The sequence below is a fragment of the Anas platyrhynchos genome, chromosome 1, assembly GCF_047663525.1.
Source record: "Anas platyrhynchos isolate ZD024472 breed Pekin duck chromosome 1, IASCAAS_PekinDuck_T2T, whole genome shotgun sequence".
Classification (NCBI taxonomy): Eukaryota; Metazoa; Chordata; class Aves; order Anseriformes; family Anatidae; genus Anas; species Anas platyrhynchos.
Window position 1 is genome coordinate 59261556 of NC_092587.1, and position 19200 is coordinate 59280755.

At 42.2% G+C, this 19200-nt stretch overlaps 1 protein-coding gene across 8 annotated transcripts in view; it reads right to left on the bottom strand.

Moving 5' to 3' along the window:
- The window catches only part of TBXAS1 (thromboxane A synthase 1), a 242938-nt gene that overhangs the window by 118908 nt on the left and 104830 nt on the right, over positions 1-19200 (bottom strand). For 7 of the 8 annotated variants that reach the window (XM_005021523.6, XM_021273728.4, XM_021273727.4 and 4 more), the window contains one exon: positions 12514-12610. In XM_005021523.6, the coding sequence (XP_005021580.4) occupies positions 12514-12610 (97 nt within the window). Of the gene's footprint in view, positions 1-12513; positions 12611-13509; positions 13709-19200 lie in introns of those variants that run through there. The other variant, XM_072038672.1, reaches the window with a different exon arrangement.

Genomic DNA, 19200 nt, shown 5'->3' on the forward strand with positions numbered 1-19200 from the left:
TACAACAGTGGTGGTAAGCGGATTCATAGCCAGCAGACCCATTCAGATAAATGATGCCCAGGTCATTCTCTGGCACTGGAAGTCACCACCGTGCTGGTTGCTGGAGACTGGGTGGAAAAGCCAGAAGGAAGATGACTGTCATTGTCTGCCTTGTTATTATGCTGGACCTGTGGCTTCTGCTGCTGGCCACCTTTGAGAAGAGGATGCTCAGCTAGGCTACAAAGATTTCAGGCATAGTAGATGGGAACCATTCAAGCTATCACAATTTTCCGGGTCACATCTGATCCAATGCTCAGTGCTGAACTTTGAGGCTTCTGGGTAGGTGCATGGAAATCAGTTCTCTGGGCAGAAATTAAGGGACATGACACTCTATTTTATGTCAAGAATAGAGTAAAGAGAGAAAACTGCGAACAACGAAACTGATCTGCTACTGACAAATAATAGTTTCAGAAGTCAGAAGTGACAGACTGTAAAAACGATGTTATTGGACTAAGTTTAAAGAAACAAAAAAATCTGCACAGCATATGCCCAAAGAAGTAGGATAAGGTGACTTTCCCTTAAAAATATTATAATAATAATAATAATAATAATAATAATAATAATAATAATAAATCAACAACAGAAAACAAAGGTGGGGACCAGCAATACAAACACAAGCTGCATCTCCTCTGCACACATACACCTACTCAAAGCAGCCAGCTAAGGACAAGGTTAGATGAGGAATCATAGGATCACAGCATGGTTTGGGTTGGAAGAGACCTTAAAGATCATCTAACTCCAACCCCACTGCCATGGGCAGGGACACCTCCCACTAGGTCAGGTTGCTCAAAGCAATGCTGTATCTAACCAGGAAAATCTATTTATCAGCCTTAAGATTTCACATATTTTATCCAGCAATAAAATGTGTTCTTTAAATAAGGAACAGAGCCCTGGGAACAGATAGTCCCTCCCTGTCTATAACTGTTGTTTGTCTTAGGACTTGCAGTATGAAAGCAAAGTGCCACAAAACCAGTAAATAAATAGCCAATGTGAGTTTGATGAAAGATTGGCTCTGAAGACTGCTTTTGGCCTGAATAGAAAGATATGCTTTCATCCTGTTTTGACTATACTCATACGTTTACCTAACATAATTGGATGTAGTTAATATTGCAGGAGCCTTCAAGCAGTGCACATTTCCCTCATTAGTGGGTTTAAAGCCTTAATGATATCTCCTGTGCTGCAGAAAAGCCCAACGTAGGCTTTAAAAGTGATTGGCAAGTTTCAACAGGAGAAAAACTGGGGGGGAAGGGAAGGAAAAACCTAATAAAACTGATCTTGGCTTCTTCAGTCATTAAAAATAGGAAATTTGCGGAGTGAGAGGAAAAAACAAGGTGGGATTAAATAAACCAATAAAGATGATTTCAGAAGTTGCACTTGCTGTAACTCAAAGAAACACATGAAAGAACAAGGGAGTGGGTGGAAAGAGAGGCTCTCCCTTCACATACCTGCCACATGCTAAAGACACACATACTCAGTCTTACACAAATGCTTCCTGACATAAACAAGTGCATAGGCATAGTGTTGTCAAATCAGCATCTTCCAACACCTGCAGCAAAACCACCTTTTTGTAGTTTCATTATGCGGCTTTCTTTTTTTTTTTTTTTTTTTCCTCTTTTTCTTTAAGTCTCAATAGACTTGGCAGGGAAGCCTTGCATCTAAGAAACAGAATGTCACAATATACTATTAACTAAATACATGCAAAGGGTTCAGGTTTTTGTTGTTTGTTTTGTTTTGTTTTTTGTTATTGACTAATTTTGACCATTTTCCAGGAACAGAAATTTCACAGGCTGGTTTAGTTTCAAAAGAAGCGTAATTATGTACAGCTGTATTCAGTATTTCTTAACTGCCTTGAACAATCAGTGAAAGGGAGATTTGCACACATTATCAGCCACTATCATTAGTGCTCTAAAGTACGTAATCCATCTGGTGTTCTGGTGTCTACCTAGGAGCAGGTATTGAACCAACGATGGCTGCACTATAAAAGCAGAAAGAAAGAGCATTAAAAACAAACAAAACAACACAGCAACCCCAGTCATTTCTCCATGCCATATTGTCCTTGTGTTTGTTTCCCCCAATGGTTTTCCAAATCATTTTCTATGTATAGGCGTGGAGAGTGGAGAATTAAAAATGTAAATTTCATCAACGTTCAGCTTTGCAGCCTTCATAAAGGAAGAGGTATCAGGATACCATGGTGATGGGAGCACTGCAGCCCATTAATAAACCAGGGAAAGACTCGGGGATAGATTAAAATACTTAGACCCATGCTGAAAAATAACTCATATTACAACAAACCCTGCAAAAAAATAAAATGACTGTCCATCTCAACAGCAGCCGTGGTCTCAACCTACTGATTCATCATATCCTGATGGGGGGCAAGGGAAGATGAAACTTGTTTTTAAGCCTTTCAGTCTCCTTACAGTCAATTGCATTGCTTTTATATTGCTGAGGTTTATGGCCCATGGCATCCGAAAGCAGACAACCCATGTCCTTCTTTATTCTGAAAAAGAGCTGCCATACACAAAAGTAGAAAGTTTTTATTCCAGTATTCCATCTGCGTGCAACCCATCTGTTCCCACCATCTCTACTAGCCCTTCGTACAGAAGGGATCAGCCATTTTTCTTTGCTATCTTACCTGGAAATATGACCAACTTTAGTGTTCACTTCCTCAATCAAACATTCATAAATCTTAAGCAAACAATTCACATGATCTACCTTGGTCACTAAGCTATTATTTTAAGTCTATATAGGGAAATATCCTACATACATCAGCCTCCCTGGAGGTATTTAAGAGACATGAGGACATGGTGCCTAGGGACATGGTTTAGTGGTACACTTGATAGGGTTAGGTGGATGGTTGGACTTGATGATCTTATGGGTCTTTTCAAACCTAAATGATTCTATGATTCTGTATAATGACTCTACATTAACTACAGTCAGCATTTTTAAATTGCTTTCTAGTGAGCTGTTCTGTGAGACCCTGAACTATTGTTTTCAGCATCTTCCCTAAAGCTTTAGGCACCTGCCATTACCAAACACTTAAACATATGAGAAGAGATTGTTTGCCCGCCTCACCAAGAGAGGTGCAGAAGGACATAGGCTCCAGTTTAAGGGAACATCCTCGTTCTGGACAGACTATTAATAAAAATACTTAGGTAAACATTCACTCATGGCCCGCTGAATTAAATGAGACAAGTATATGCATAGAAGGAAGTAAATGGTAAAATTTTTTTTATGACTAGCAGTCACCACAGGCAAACTCCAGGTGTTCAAGGTAAGTATGAGCTTTCCAACCTTGCAGGACAGATTTCACTTGGTTTCCTATTCTGAATCAGATTTACAAAAGAAAAATTACTAAGTGCAGAGAAGATAATCCTCAATATACAGAGTCAATTGAACCTGTTAATACTATATTTGCTACTTTTTTTAATACTTCAAAACAGTTACTTGAAAAAAAAAAAAAAAGCAAACTTTCAAATAGAACTCTTCCTTCTATTTCTGAAGCTACTTTAAAAAAAATCTTCCTTTAAAAAAAAAAAAAAAGAAGAGAAAGAAAAGAGTATAACAATTGGAATTAACCAAAAAAATCGAAACCCAACAATAGTTGCCATCAGTTCCAAAGCACTAACGTTCACTAATGGCAGTGTTCAGCTGGAAATTCCCAACACGCTCTTTTACATTTGTTAAGGTGACAAAGCACTTCCTAAATGATTTGTCCTTGTGAACACAGGAATTCTACAGCAAAGCCAAAAACTGAGCTCAGAGCTCCTAAATCCCCACGTAGAGCCTTAATCACAAAACCAGACTTCACCTCACTGGGATTCCGAGCATCAGGTGGTTCCCAGAGCACAGCCGACTAATACGTTAAGTTTTTCTTTAAGGATAACTGAAGCCAAAGTCTGATTAATTTTACAGTCAATAGCAGCGATCATTTGACAACATTAGTTTTGTGCTATTAGCTGCAACAGATGGGGAATAAGGGGTAATTTATTGTGCATGCATAAAAAGACATACACAGCCTGAAAGAAATGACCCTCTCAATATTTATTATTTTAATTTTTAAAGTGTCTATTGCGAGCATATGCACTCCTACTTTAAAACATTTAAACAAAACCGGATTTAATCACTTAGAAAAATTAACTAGTAAGCTCTGAAAGCAAGAAGAGGAAAGGAAAAATAAATACAGAATTAAATGCTATTTTACAAAGTAAAGGAGAAGGCAAAACAGTTACACACACATTGAGCAACCTAGAAAGGTACACCTAGAAGATAGCCTAGAAGATAGCCACAGAGGCATGCTAGGGAAGGAAAGTGGATATTTCATTGCAGTTGTTGAGCCCAGGAGCTCCAGCCCCAGCAAACCCTCTTGAGAACCACCAGGTCAGAACAGGGGTAAGAGCCCTTGCCCAGCTCCCTGGCAGACACCAACACTGAAAAAATCTCTCAGGCATCTGGGCTCACATGGCTGTACAACAGCACCCAGAGATATGCAGTCGAACAAATTAATATTAAACAGTTAAGTGCTATACAGCCAAACACATTCCCTCCTAGCATAATTCCCTTTCTATAATCATGCTGTACCAGCCAAGATTTCAAACCAACGATGATCTAGCAGCTGTAGAAAACCACTAGGCAAAAAAGTACATCTTAATAAATTCACTGCTTGGACACCTTTTCACTTATCCTCGTAAGGCACAGAGCGATTTTTGGAAGCACTGAATATTCTCAGCTCAATGAGACTGAGCCTTATTGTACATGTGGCAGGATCGACACTTGCTTCAATTTGTCCTACAAAGGGAGGGAGGGAGAAGAGAAAATTGCAGCTCTGCCACAAAGAGCTGCGCGTTCAAGGCATGGCCTGCCATCGGGTGGGATGGCTTTGCAGCATCATGAACCGAACTCTCACCGTGGCACTGGAGGAGGCACATTTTGTGATGTTCCTGTAACATGGTTTGGCACAACTGAGGTCTGCAAGGCTGTAGCGAGGACTGGAGTTTCAGCATTTCCTCAAAGTGCAAAGAAACCCCAAATCAAATACGTGTGCATCCAGAAATACGTACAAATACGTGTGCACAGGCCGGAGTAACAAAAATTCTGAGACAGAAGCCTTATGCTGGTCACTTTGCATGTCCTATGCAAACCCGACAAAAAACAGGATGAAAGAAGATGAAGGAATAGAAAAATAAAGAAATATATTGAAAAAGATTGGGATGATAAGTAAACCTAAAGCCCTTTTACTCCTTCTCTCCACTCCCTCAAAGAGCAGCTTGCTTCTAACTAAAAATTACAATCCCATTATTAGCACACACCGGAACATCACTTGTGTACAATATCATCCCACTGAACACTCATTCAAAGTGTGGTAAACTGAAGCTCTCATGACATATTTCAACATTTTTTTTTCTCTTGTTTACATTGTCTGCATCATTTCCCAAATATTGACTTTCCCACCATCACAGTGTGTGTGTGTGTCTGTGCTGCTCCAAACCAGGCGCCCATGTGAAGGTGAGCCCCTGGCAAAGTATGCTCATCGGCTGTTTACAGATTGAGTTTATTGCACTTTGCAACAACAATTCGGAAATAAACTAAGAAATTCACATGAGATGATGATGGTGACACTGACACAACAGGAAATAACCTTAAGACGTTTAATTTCAAGAAAAGAAACATTTCTAAACCAAACAACCACGGCTACAGGGTCAAGACAGCACACATACACATTTCTGGCAACAATACGCAACTTTTCGCTAACTATTTTTGTATGACTTGTCTCCAGATGAATATATGAGTGGGTTTATTTTTCAAAACAAAACCCGTATTTGTCAGAGAGGAACTGAAGAAGCAAACCCAGCCCATAAACTGGATCAGACCTTGCATTTGGATACACGACTGCATGGCCGCTGTTTACGCAATGCCAGCACATCGGCCGGGCTGCTGCGCACCGCAGTGCGTGCGCTCTGAGAACCAAGGCAGAATGACTCTGGTAAGATCTTGCTCAAGACACGCCAATGACCCTGCACTTGAAAAAGGCCAAGAACACACACACACACACAGTCAGTTCCTGAGGCACCACACTGAGCTGTTTCAAGCCAGTCATGCATCCAAGCCCTGCTCTGGAGATGAATAATTCCTATCAGCCAGTGCGGGGTCGGCTGAAGTTAATGGCAGTCTGCTGATTCACACTGGCTGGGGCCCTGGCCCAAAATTCACAGAATCACAGATGGCTGAGACTGGAAGGGACCTCTGGAGGGCATCTTGTATCAAATTTGGATAGACCTTTTGACAGAGCAATGTACACAAACACTTTTCTTGCTGGTACTCTGTCCCCAAGCTAGAGAGCAGAAAGATCAGCTGATGTGCGGCTATATCAGCCATCCTGCACCATCCTATCTGGCAGCTGGTTTGTTTGTTTAATGCCACAGGTAGGCCTGGAGCTTTACAGATTTAACAAAATAAGGATGAAGCCAACAGCTTAAGTGTAACTGGCAATTTCTATCTGTGAAGAGAACAACTGTGTCCCACAGGGATGAATGAGGAGTGGAAAAGGGGAAGGACAAACAGAAGTGAAAAGAAAAGGAGCTTGGGCAACCCTCTTTTCCTTCAAGAGGGATACAAAGAATTTGTACTGCCATGTTATCTCAACTTTCTTGCTAGCTTTTTGTTATTTTTCCTACTTCATTATTATTTGTTATTATCCCATTGTTACTTTTTCCACTGTAACAGCAAAACTTCTAATGAAAAAACGGTGCTGTTCTCTTACAGCTACTGGAATTGGTGCAGATTTGTGTATTTAAAAACATCGCCCTCCTCCAGTGGGTTGGCACACATTTAAGGATTTGGTCTGGATCAACTGCTAGTTTCCACTTGTGATAGCCACATGAATTCTGGCAGAACACTGACTCCAGCAGCCCGACAAACCTCAACTGGCCAGTGCTTACCTTCGCCTTAGAGATCACTGATCCACATTTTTGGTCTGCAGCTTTGAGGAAAATTCTCATTTATATTAGATACCAGGTAATCTCCTCTTCAGATTGCTCCATCCTAACATTCGGCTCTTATGTTTTTAAATGTACGCTTCAATGATTCTAAAATACTAATTCAGAAAGAATTTTTCATTGCAGAAATTAAAAACAATCTGAAAACAGATTATGTATCATTATCCTGCCTGGCAGAATGCAACAAGCATCATAAACTTGTCTCACACGCAACACAGTAATGCAGCTAAAAAGGGTAAAGAACATTCCTAGTGCTTTTAAAAGAAAACTTCTATTCAAGAAACGACTTACCACGGCTGTGAGAAGAAGGTATCATTTACTGCAGCACAGCCCTGCCTAGGATTCTGGCTGAGGTTTCCATGGTTAACCTAAATTAAAATCAATTCCATATTTTTTGGCAGAAGGTCTATAAGCTAATTTTCATCTTTTCTTCTTCAACTATAATTAAAAACATAGGGAAAGGGCTTCATATGCCTTAAGTATGAAGGTACATTGCAGTAGACATTTCTGTTTTTAAATGGATACAATGCTCACCTTAATCAAGTCAAAATTAAGAGGGAAAATAGGATGTCATTACTGCCTTTCTGTGATTATATGGTTAACACTAAAATATACCCCATGCATACAGGGGAATAACATCCTGTGTGCAAGACCTGGTTGCTGGCTCTAAAATGAAGTGAACCTTACTGCAGATTTGATCTGCAGTCACCATACACTTCTGTCACAAGAATTACTGATCAGTAGCTCAGAAGGAACAGAAGAGGGCAAAGGAATCTAAAAGGCTTTTAAAAGCAATATTCAAAAGAGATTTGTAGCAAGGATGCGAAATGTGTAGTATCAAAGGGAAACATATTCGCATAAAATGAGCAATCGTTTGGCTTCTGTTCACATGCAAAATCTACTTTGTCCATGTAATGAGTGAGCAGTCTGCTTCAATGCGGGAGAAGCGTGCAAGTGATCTAGCTCTCTCTGACGTGGAGAGAGGACACAAAGATGCTGCCTTTTCTGCAGCTATCATTCAAGCACAGCCACCCACACCCAGCACAGAGAGGGCCAATTCACCCACTACCTGGTGCTATTGCCATGCTTTGGCCCACTGAATTTTGTCCAGCACCCGGGAGCATGGAGCCCCCCTCGACACAAGGAATTCTTATGGCACTCCATCAATCCAGCAACAGAAAATCAAGTTACTGAAAATGATTCCCCGTATCAGTACAACCACAACCAGGTCCCTTCAGGCCAAATACAACACCATGCCAGCTCTCTTTTAGCAGAAAATAGAGAAACATGAGATTGTCATTATTTCAATAGGAATGGCAAACCCTCTTGTCTGTTCTGGAGAACAAGTCTTACGAGGAGCAGCTGAGGGAGCTGGGCTTGTTCAGCCTGGAGAAAAGGAGGCTCAGGGGCGACCTTATTGCTCTCTACAGGCACCTTAAAGGAGTCTGTAGCAGTTGAAGTGGTTGAGTCACCATCCCTGGAGGTCTTTAAAAGACATTTAGATGTAGAGCTTAGGGATATGGTTTAGTGGAGGACTGGTTAGTGTTAGGTCAGAGGTTGGACTAGGTGATCTTGGAGGTCTCTTCCAACCTAGATGATTCTGTGATTCTCTTCCTCCAGAAGAAAACCATGCAAAAACAGCCTTTCCAGCTCGACGGGAGTTATTCTGGGTCAGGAACCCACACATGCCATAACCTGGCATTCACAAAAGAGAGCTGCACACGTCTTCTTACACTTTAGATTCAGCATCCAGACCGTGGGTAGCACAGCCCTTTACCTTTTTCCTTCACTGAAACACACGATCTCTTATCTAGGTATTAAAATAAGCCAACTCTTCCTCCAGTCCTCTCAGCAGATTAAAACCACCCTGATTCCATAAAGATTTTCTGATTACTTCCCAGCAAGTAGCCAGCAAGTGTAGAATCATAGATAAAGGTCATTCTTCTTCCAAGCACTCAAAGGTATGACATTACGTTGTGGGCAGCTTTAATAAAAACCGAATCATCATCTTATCCGCTCTTGTCTATCAAGTACATCCATTGTTTGCAACTCTTCACAAATTCAATTTTCCATTATTTCTTATTATAATATATATATATTTAGATCAATTGAAAGAGTAGCAAAATATACATGGAATATCAACTTTTTCTGCTTTCTAATACACTTAGCTTTTAGAATTCATCCTGTGCATCCTGCAACTTCGTGTGATTGATACAACTGTTATAGAGTGTGGTGAATAATCTCTCCGGTATTCTGGGTTAGATAACTTACATTTTCCTCTAGCGGATAAGGCACAAATCTAGATTTTGGAAATGCATTTAGGGGCAAAAGAAGGGCAATAGAAAGAAAAGATCATGATGGGTTTTCCCAAGGCCTGTTCAAACCCACTGGGATCACCCCCTTTCCTACGCTTCCCACCCTGAAAAACTGACACTTTCAAGCCAATGAAAAGGCTTTGGGTTGAAATAATAAGTTGTCCTGCTTCTGGCTGGGAAAGAGTTAATTTTCTTCCCAGTAGGTGGTGTGGTGCTGTCTTTTGGATTTAGGATGAGAATGATGCTGATAACACACTGATGTTTAAGATGCAGAGCAGTGCTCTCACAGAGCCAAGGACTTTTCAGCTTCTTGTGCTGCCCTGCAAGCGAGGAGCCTGGGAGGGGACAGAGCCAAGACAGCTGGCCCAGACTGGCCAGAGGGATGTCCCATGCCATGTGGCATCCTGAAGAAAAATAAAACTAAGGGGATTTGTCTGGAGGGGCTGCCAGTGCTCAGGGACTGGCTGGGCATCACTGGTCAGCTGGTGGTGAGCAATTGCGCTGTGTGCCCCTTGTTTTGTTGTTATTGTGTTGTGTTCATTTATTTTCTCTGCCTTTTTTTCCTCCTTTCTTACTAAAGTGTTCTTACCTCTACCCATGAGTTTTTGCACTTTTCTTTTCTATTTTCTCGCCCATCCCACTGGGCAGAGGGAGTGAGCAAATGGCTGTGTAGTGTTTAGCTGCCTGCTGGGTTAAACCACAACATAAGTGAATGCCATGTCTGGACCAAAATATATTAGCCTAGCTCTGCGAACAACATTAACTCCAAAGCCAGTTCTATAATCACTCATCAGCACAGTATCTGGGGAAGGAATGGGTAAAATAAGGCAGAGGGATCTATTCTGTGTTTTGAATTCTTCCCTGGCAAACAGACACTCTCACTTAAAGCAGAGGAGCTTGCTTTGAGTAGTTTTTAAAAGTATAAACAGAAGCAACCCTATTAAAAGCTTTAAAATAACATTTATTCAGTTGATATGAGAAAAAAGAATCTATTACTTGGAAAGTGCTTTTCCCACTCTCACTTTTCAACCATTATTCACATACAACCAAAATTACATCTGAACAAATCCCACTGTCCTTCTTTACATACTATACAGCATTATTTATTATCATATAGGATCCTTAGTATAAAGCATAACAGAACACTTCACTGATAGAGTTGATGGTGAATTAAAGAGGAGAGGAAGCTTTTAGTGTAAAAATTCAAGAGGGGGAACAGATTCCCAAGTCAGATGTGGAAGGACTCAGAAATGGAAGGCTGTTTATCCTCTGCTAATGAAGAACAATGGGTGGAAGAGAGGGAAGAAGTGGGAAGTGGTAGATACCAACATCTGAAGTGTGCAGCTGGGTGAGAAGACCATGGTATGAGTGGATAAAAGCATAGAAGATGAAGTTCACTTGAATTAGACTTATGGACATTGAGCAAACTAGATATAACAACAGTGCATTGTGGGGAAACTGCTCCTTTTATTGCAGAGAGAGGTAGGAGTTAAATTTTCCCCTGTGCCACAGGCTTTCTGGTTGGTGTCAGGGATGTCACTCAGTCTGCACCTCAGTTCCTCATGCATAAAGGAAGGTACTGTGCAGAAAACCCACAGATTGTTCAGTGGACAGTAAAGTGATAAGGGTAAGATATGACACAGACAACTATACCTAACTGATCTCTGATGAAGTGAAAAAAAAATAAAAAAGAGACTGGTTATAGAGACCTGAATTACCTTAATTTGAGAAGAACACAAATATTACAAAGCATGACAGATGGTTGTATGAACAAAAGAAAGATAAATGTCTCACCATTAAAGCCTGAAGAAAAAGTAAAATTTGGCCAATATAGGAAGGATGACAATGCACAGACAGATATATTCAAATGATGAAGCTGACTGAAATTAAGAGCAGAATGAGTATGTGAACATACCCTCTCAAAGAAATGCTCTCTAATTTCAGGAGGTGATATTCGTGCAGCAGTTACTACTATGAATACTGCACACAACCTACTCACACCAAATATACAGAAGAAAAGCATGGGAAAGTTGTAGACAGGAAGAAACAGTGTTCCTGTTTGTGGATGGAGGAAGGAAAGGGGCAGGAAATTCCTTCAAAAACAGAGAAAATTGGGAATAGGCCTTTTGCACATGCAACTACTTCAGCCTAAGAAGCTTGCACACTGGGATTCTTCCATTCAGATGTGAGTTACAGGCAGAACAAAGGTTGACTGGTACAAGTGCTTATTAAAGAAGATACAGGTAGTCACAAGATGAACCTTATGTACCAGAAGAAGCAAGCAAAGGAGACAAGCAATCTGCAAACAGACTGACTGGTTGCAGAGAGGATCAGAGGGGCAGAGGAGACAGACAGCTGATCAGAGATGAAATTTTCCCTGAGGGCATGAACAGCCCTCCTGAATACATACAGGCTTATGTGAGAAGGTTTGAGCATACAAAGGGGCCAGGAGGAAGAAAGGAATGGATGGCACTGAGGCAGCATGTGGTCAGTGTGATAGTATTTCCTTGTAAAATGCTGGAAATCTTTACTATACCTCTGACCACAAACCTCCTCTCTTGCCCTCCATTATCTGTTCTAACCAATGTGTAGAAAAGTGCTTTTCAATATAGATGTGTATAAAAGTAAAATAAGTAACCAACGGTATATGTAAAAGCCCTTGCTAACCCCAACTTCATCCTTTTCTATTTCTTGTTTTCAGAGTGCAAAGCAATATATGTTAACTGAGAGAGGTATGCCCATATCCCCAGCAGCCTGCTCCTGCCCTAGAAAGTCTAAAAAGACAAAACAGACCGTGGGTGGGAGAAAGCAAATAGCATTGTTCCCATATTACAGATTGAAAACCAAGGAAGAAAACCAAGGATTTTCCCAGGAAGTAAGTGGCAGAATTGGATACTGAAACCCTCTCTGTTCAGCAACCATTAGGTGCCTCAGTCACAAGGGCATTGCATTTCTTTTTAAGATGGTCTCTTTCATTCTCAGTGTGCTGGTAACAGGAGCCTTTGACTGCAATGCATACACTGAGTTTATATACCTTTAAGTTTTAGGAACCATGTTGTACTCCTCCCCACCTCTATTTCCAGCTGTCTTGCAGTGACTTTTTGTCTGAGTTCAAATGAGCAGTACTACCACCTCTGGCCACAAAGAGGACCTTTCTATCTACTTACAGTTCTGTTGGTGAAGTTACTGAAGTCTGTCACTAAGATTTGCTTGATCATCTCTGGTGTGGAGACCACCACAAACATTTGGCGACCAATGTAGTATCTGAAAGAAAGGAAGTAGAGAGACATTTTAGCAGATAACATCAATGAGAGAATCATCACCTTCTCTAAAATCCCTCTCTTGGCTTGAAAATACTTGCCATGAGCAAATACTACAGAAAATATATTCCCTTGTGTAGATCAGTACCTTTCCTCGTCCCTCTCAACTATTAAATTAAGATGCATGGTCCTGGAATTTAAAGGAAACAGCTTAAAACCTTTTACTGATTAATCAATACTTAGCCAGCATTTTAACCTAATGGTTTACACACTCTGCACTCACTTGTGAATTCTGGACAAAGTGATGCAGTATCACTAAACCTAACTACACAGAGGCAAAGCATGAGTAACCAACAACTCCAACAGTCATGAAAGACCTGCAACATCAATTAGCCTTCAGCCAGTCATACAAAATGTCCCCCCAGCGTGGCTGCAGTAAAGGCACGCTTCCACCACTTCTATTGGAAGCACTGGAACTGAGCGCATCTCAGACCACAGTCTCATCATCACCATGAACACACCCACCTAACAGATACCGAAGGGAGAAAAGAAAAACGAATAAAAAAGCTGCAAGGTTCACCAAGTATAAAGAAAGTAATAAAACTTTAGGGCAAGACTGGGTGACAGGGGTGACTCACTCTCTGCTCACACACCTTCTATCTCCCTGCTCCCAGTTTGATCAGATCTTGTGGTGCCAGGATCCATCCCTTGGGGGGCTTGACACCACAGTGGGTGCTACAGAAGTACTGGGACCCACCCCACACCCCACAGCTCCGAGGGGCACAGAGCTCCCTTCTCCAGCAGGATTCCCCCAAGGCCCACGGCCACTCCAGGACTGCTTGGCTGCTGTGCAGGGGGAGGAAGGAGCACAGCCAGCAAGCAAAGGTTTCCTGCTGTCCCTACCTTTGCTGGTTGCTGGGCCAGAAAGACTGTGCAGGTGGTGCTGCCTCTGCTCTGCCAGGAGAGAGGAAGAGGAGGCTGGAGGCAGGCACAGGAAGGCTGGGCAGCTCACAGCACAGCACAAGAGCAGTACCACAGATGCTGCAAGACTGCGGTAATATCAACGCCTGATCATTTTGGTACGATACAGCTTAGTATCAATGTGTTGCTTATCACCTGTCTACATTGCAGCAACAGAGCAGACAAGCAAACCCTGGGCTGAATTAAATTTAGTAACGGGAGGTTCCCATGGCAATGAAGCTGCAGCAGCACCGATTCCACCAGGGGCAAACAAGTCAGACAAATATCTTGATTCCAAAGCAGGGTTTCACAGTCCACCTTGACCTCCATACCACCAAAACTCATAAGAAACAAATAGAAGAGAAGAGTAAGAAAAAAAATAATCTTCAGGAAGGAAGAGATCTTCTTTTCATGTTTGGTGGGTTTCCAGAGAGAACAGTTATTTCCCAAATCCAACCCACAGGCTCCACTTGTACCTTAGACATGGGTTCAAGATATTCTATTAAAAATAAACCTTTCTCACCTCTCCCAGTTTGCTAACTCATAGCAAAGTATCTGTCTTTTAATGGTAAAAGTTTTCTTCAGAGTCCTGAGAGTTGCCTAAGGAAGAGCTGAGGTCTCATTCTCAATAGAGTTTGGATCAACCCTTGGCAAAAGATGATAATACCCCACATGTCCCTTCCTCACATACTTTGTACAACTTCTCTGATGTTAGAAAGGCAAAGCAGGCTCCCAGGGTGAAAATCTGCACCCCTCCGAGACTACTCAAGATGATCAGCCATGAATAAGGGTCTCTTGTACTGATCTCTTTTCACACTTCATGTTTCTTTTCCCCTCCCCAGGCTTAGCAGTGTCTCATTTAATGGTTAGTGACTGGTACCCCAACACACAACTTTCCATAGGGGCCAAATCCCTAGCACCAGAAGCCAATTGTGTCTACCCAGATATTTTAATCCTGAGCACCAAGAGACACCTGTGCATGACACCTCTTCTTACTTCAGTCCTGGGAAGTAGCAGAAAGCCTGCTCCAGTCTTCTGGAACAAGGGGACAGTACTCACAGTCAGAGCCCTTATGTCACAGTACGCTTTGTGCTCGAAGGTATTCAGGACTAAGATTTGGGACAGGAGCATCTCCTGCTCAAGCTGTTTTTACAAGAAAGTGACTCACAAGCCAAGCTTATGCAAACAAATCTATTCATCATCCTCCAGCTCAGACCAGTCATCCGAACTCCCAGTTCTGCTTCCACAGCTAAACTCTTTCTTTTTTATTTACTCTAACTTTCTGTCTATAGGCATCCACTTTCCCCTTCATTATCCAGATATAAATAAGGGCAGGGAAAAAGAAAGAAGAAGAAGAAAAAAAAAAACCCTTAAAATTAATAAATTGAAAATACTGAAAAAAAAATATATTGCTTTTTAAACAAAGTTCTGCCTGCTTTTAAGAAACAACTGCTGTAAAACACACTCAGATGACAATCTTCTATTGTATCCCACACAGTCAAAGATCTCTTCCTGGCCTTTTTTCCATTCTCCTACTTTCTGAGTATAATCTTTCTAATGGGACACAGAAAGAAGCACGTTTGGACATACTTTGGAAGTCAAAACTAGGAGCAAGACTTCCATGCTCTTCCCCTGAGGTTAATGAAAAAGGACAAGAGCTAAGTGTGAAACAAGATTGTATGAGCTATTTCATTTACCAAACACAGGTCTAGAACTTGCAAAACCACCAGAAATACGCTTAACGGAGTTTTAATACACTTAAAATCCTTTGCAGGATCAAGGCCTCAGTCTCAAACCAAAATGGTATCTCCCAGCTATAGATTTTTTTTTTTACTTGATTTGAAATGGCAAATAAAAGATAAAATCCTCCCGAACAATAATCCATTCTTCCAAAGTAAATAACATATTCACCCCTGCCATGTTACTTCATTTTTATTCTGTATTACTACACGAGGATATCACCAACCTCGCGCAGACTTAGATTTATTATTGAACAAAACCCGATATTCTTGTCAGATTTTAATAAATAAGAGTTTGAGAAAAACAAAAGCCTCCCAGCAAGTGCATTACAAATGGATTCATGAATAATTTAGGACACCACTTTTTATTAACTTTCTCTAGGTTAATCTTTTCACGGGGCTTGTCCACATGCTGAAGTCCTGCCTTTAACTGCAGCGCTACAGTACCACTACGCTGCTCAACCCAACCCTCCGTCGTGTTTCCATACAAGGCACTGAGAGTGCAATAGAGGTGCTTAGGCTATTGCCTCGTTCCTGCACAGAAACACAAATGTGTGAATATAGCACGGTGTCCTCAGAGCAACACAACTCTGTCCACACGGGAATCGGTTGTAAAGACACCCGTAAAAACAAAAATTTGTGACGCACACAAGTGTGATTTCAAGCGTAGATGAGGTCTCACTTTTTTAGGCCACGCTGCAGGGGCGATTTCTCTTAAATTCCAGTTTAAAATGCAGTCCTCCAAACTAGGGGAAAACATCCCCATTTTTAGACCAGTGGTTTTAGATCCATTGCAAGATGAGGCAGGGCAGACGTGGTCCATTGAGAGCCTAAGGACAGCATGGGCCTGTGCCAGGGGACAAAGCACCATCACCCCAGAGGCTGCTGGTGCAAGAGGCATGGAGCCTGCGATGCACCAACCCAGGGAGGGCTGCACAAAATGGTTTTCAGAAATGTTCAACAGAGGGCACGGATTTACTCCCAGAAGTTATGGAGAAGCCAGGCTGCCCTCCAGCGTGTTTACCAAAGGTCAAGGGGGTGGTTACGCTGTGGAGTATTGAGCAAAGGAAGTTAATCTGCATCCAGAGTGTTTTAGTAACTTCAGAGGCTACAAATACCCGTCACCTGCAGCAGTCTGGTTTGTAGGAGCAGTCTCCGTTCAAATAGCAGCTGATGAAAGGGACACAGACTTCTACTTGGTTCAGGTTTCATGCAGGACGCTGCACTCCTCCTTGCACTTATCTAGTCCTTTAGCAGCTACGTCTTTTCTTTTATCCTCCCGGATAAGCAGCGATCTGGCAATGACTTCTGCTGTTTCCCACATGCCCCACCAGTGCTTCTTGAAGAGCTGCGGCCCTGGTAAGACAAGGGCCCCATGGAACAGCCCAACCCCTGCAGCGCCCAGGCAGTCCTGGGACTCCTGGGGGCACAGCTTGCTGTTCCCAGGTGATGTAGAAGATCCAGCAGCTGCTTGCAAATCCACAGAAGCACCACCTCACTGCATGGGGAAAGCCAGAGAGCACACAGGGCACGCCATGGCAAAGGGCCACGTGTTTTGGGTAACACCCGCATGGGAAACACCTGCAACCCTTTCACCTTGTTTATAGCGCTGCTGTCAATTCACAGAAGACTTTGATCTCCCTATCTATTATCAGTCCTGTGGATTACAAACACAGCACATTCATCATAAATCACATATATGTTGTTAGGCAATAAACAAGGTTTTGTTTTCTATGCTGCAGCCTGGTAAAAGTACACAAAGATCATCTGGAAAGCTAAATGAAAAAAAAAAAAAAAAAGAACGGCACCAATTTTATTATCTCCATTTTCCTCAGGGAAGAGCAAAGAACAAAAAGAAAGACAGAAAAAAAAGATATATGTTTGCATACTTAGAAATACACTGGAAAAGGCTAATTTTCTTAGGAAATGTTTCCAAAAAATAAAAAATAAAAATCCTCGATCACTCTGCCTCTATTATTTAGAAACACTCATATTTAGAAACACTCATTCACCGCAGGCAGAAAAATGCAAAAAATGAACAGCACGCTGCTTGTGTAAAATAGGACTCATGGCTGGTGTTACTTGGTTAATTATTTCAGAGGTCAGTAAATTGATTTGTCACAAGCACCGTCCCCTCCTGGCTCCTGCTGGCAGCTCAGACTCGGCAGGACTAAACGATACATAACTAAGAGCTGCAAAGCCCAAACACAGCCTTCGCAGAAATGGCTACTTCAGTCCAAGAGGAAAAAAAAGAAAAGGAGGGGACAAAAAATTGCCAGGTACCCATGAGTCCAATTATTATTTGTGTTATATTAGCAGTGAGAGGCCTCAAAGGTCCCTGGGCCCTAATTTGGTCAGAGTTATACATAAATAGGAGGCCTGGAGAGCCCCAGATTTAAATAACCACAAGCAACAAACAGTGAGGAAAACAAATAAAGTCCTGTACTTTCCAGCTGTGGGACCGAGGCACAGGCAGGGATGGAGGAGCTGGGAATTGCCAGCCATCAGCTCTTTTTCCTGTTGATTCCCTGCGGGACCAAGGCTCCTCAGCTGTCATTTACATCCGAAAATCTGGGGCTGGCTTTCTTCAGGCTTATTCAGGCATCTCGCTGCAACGTCTGGAGTGCTCCTGGGCCACTTCTCCTGCGTCCCAGGCTGTGACACAAACCCAGGGAGCGCCCTTAGTGGGCACTCAGTGTGCTGCAGACAGAGAACTGAGAAAGGTACATGGCTTCTTCAGAGGGGGAAGAAATAATAATAATAAAAAAAGACACCCTAGACACAGGTGATCCTGTTGCACATGAAAATGAAGCACTGGGAGCACTGAGCAGTCTCAGACACAAAGAAAAGTTTCCAACCACAGCTCTGCCAGCGCACACATGCCTTAGCCTAAGACTGATCCAACCCATTGTATAAATTCATGAAAAAGAAGACATGGCCACAGTGATTTCTATTTAAGAATAAATAGTTCCTCATTTCCTTTTTTTTCAATGAACCATGCTTCTTTTCATGGCATGAAAGCTTCAAAATAAGCACACAAAACTATTAATTTAATTCCTGGCTGCATTAAAAATATCCCGTAACGAGATGGCCAGGCACTCGCACGCGCTGTCTGCGCTGCCCTGTATTGCTCTGCGCCCACCTCTTTGTCCACAAACCCTGGATTAAAAATGCTATCTTCTACATACCAAGAACCTCGGCGCTATCTCAGGCTTGCACCTTGCCACAAGACCTCTGCTTTCCTACATGCTTAAGGAAAGTATCGGGAAAGGAGGAAAATGCTGGGATTATTTATATTCTCTCCACCACAAAAAGCAGAGCTACATTTAAAGGAGCTCCTCCCTTGTCAGGTGCCATAAAAGACCTGTGGTACAGGAGCAGGGGTAGCGCTAAGGAAAAGGGGTGCAGGCTGGGGCCACTGCAAGCTACGGAGTGTGGAGAGCCTTTCAAGTACTTTACACCACATTGCAAGCGAGATCTGTTTCTGGGTATCTCTAACTCGAGCTAGGGTTTAGCAACCTGAGTGCCTCACCCTCATTTACCAGCCCCCTTCCAAGTGAGCAGCGTGGGAGATGCAGACTCCACATGGCTGTGTTAATTCATTCATGAAATGAAGTAGATGACATTTACCCACATATAAGGAATGACAAGGGATTAAATTAAGCTCACAAAGTGCCACGGGGAAGAAAAAACAACCCTCTGAATTATACAAGCATATTGGGCAATTGGTGTCCATTTGGTTTCCTGAGGAAATTTTAGTCCGGATCCAAGTGCAAGGTCCGGTCACAGAAAGCCCAAAAACTCATGCCTGTGTTCACGGGTGGGGAAGAGAAGCAGCAAAAGGGAGGGATGTGAATAGGGCAAACATTGTTTTACATGTGCTGGGCAGGCAGTG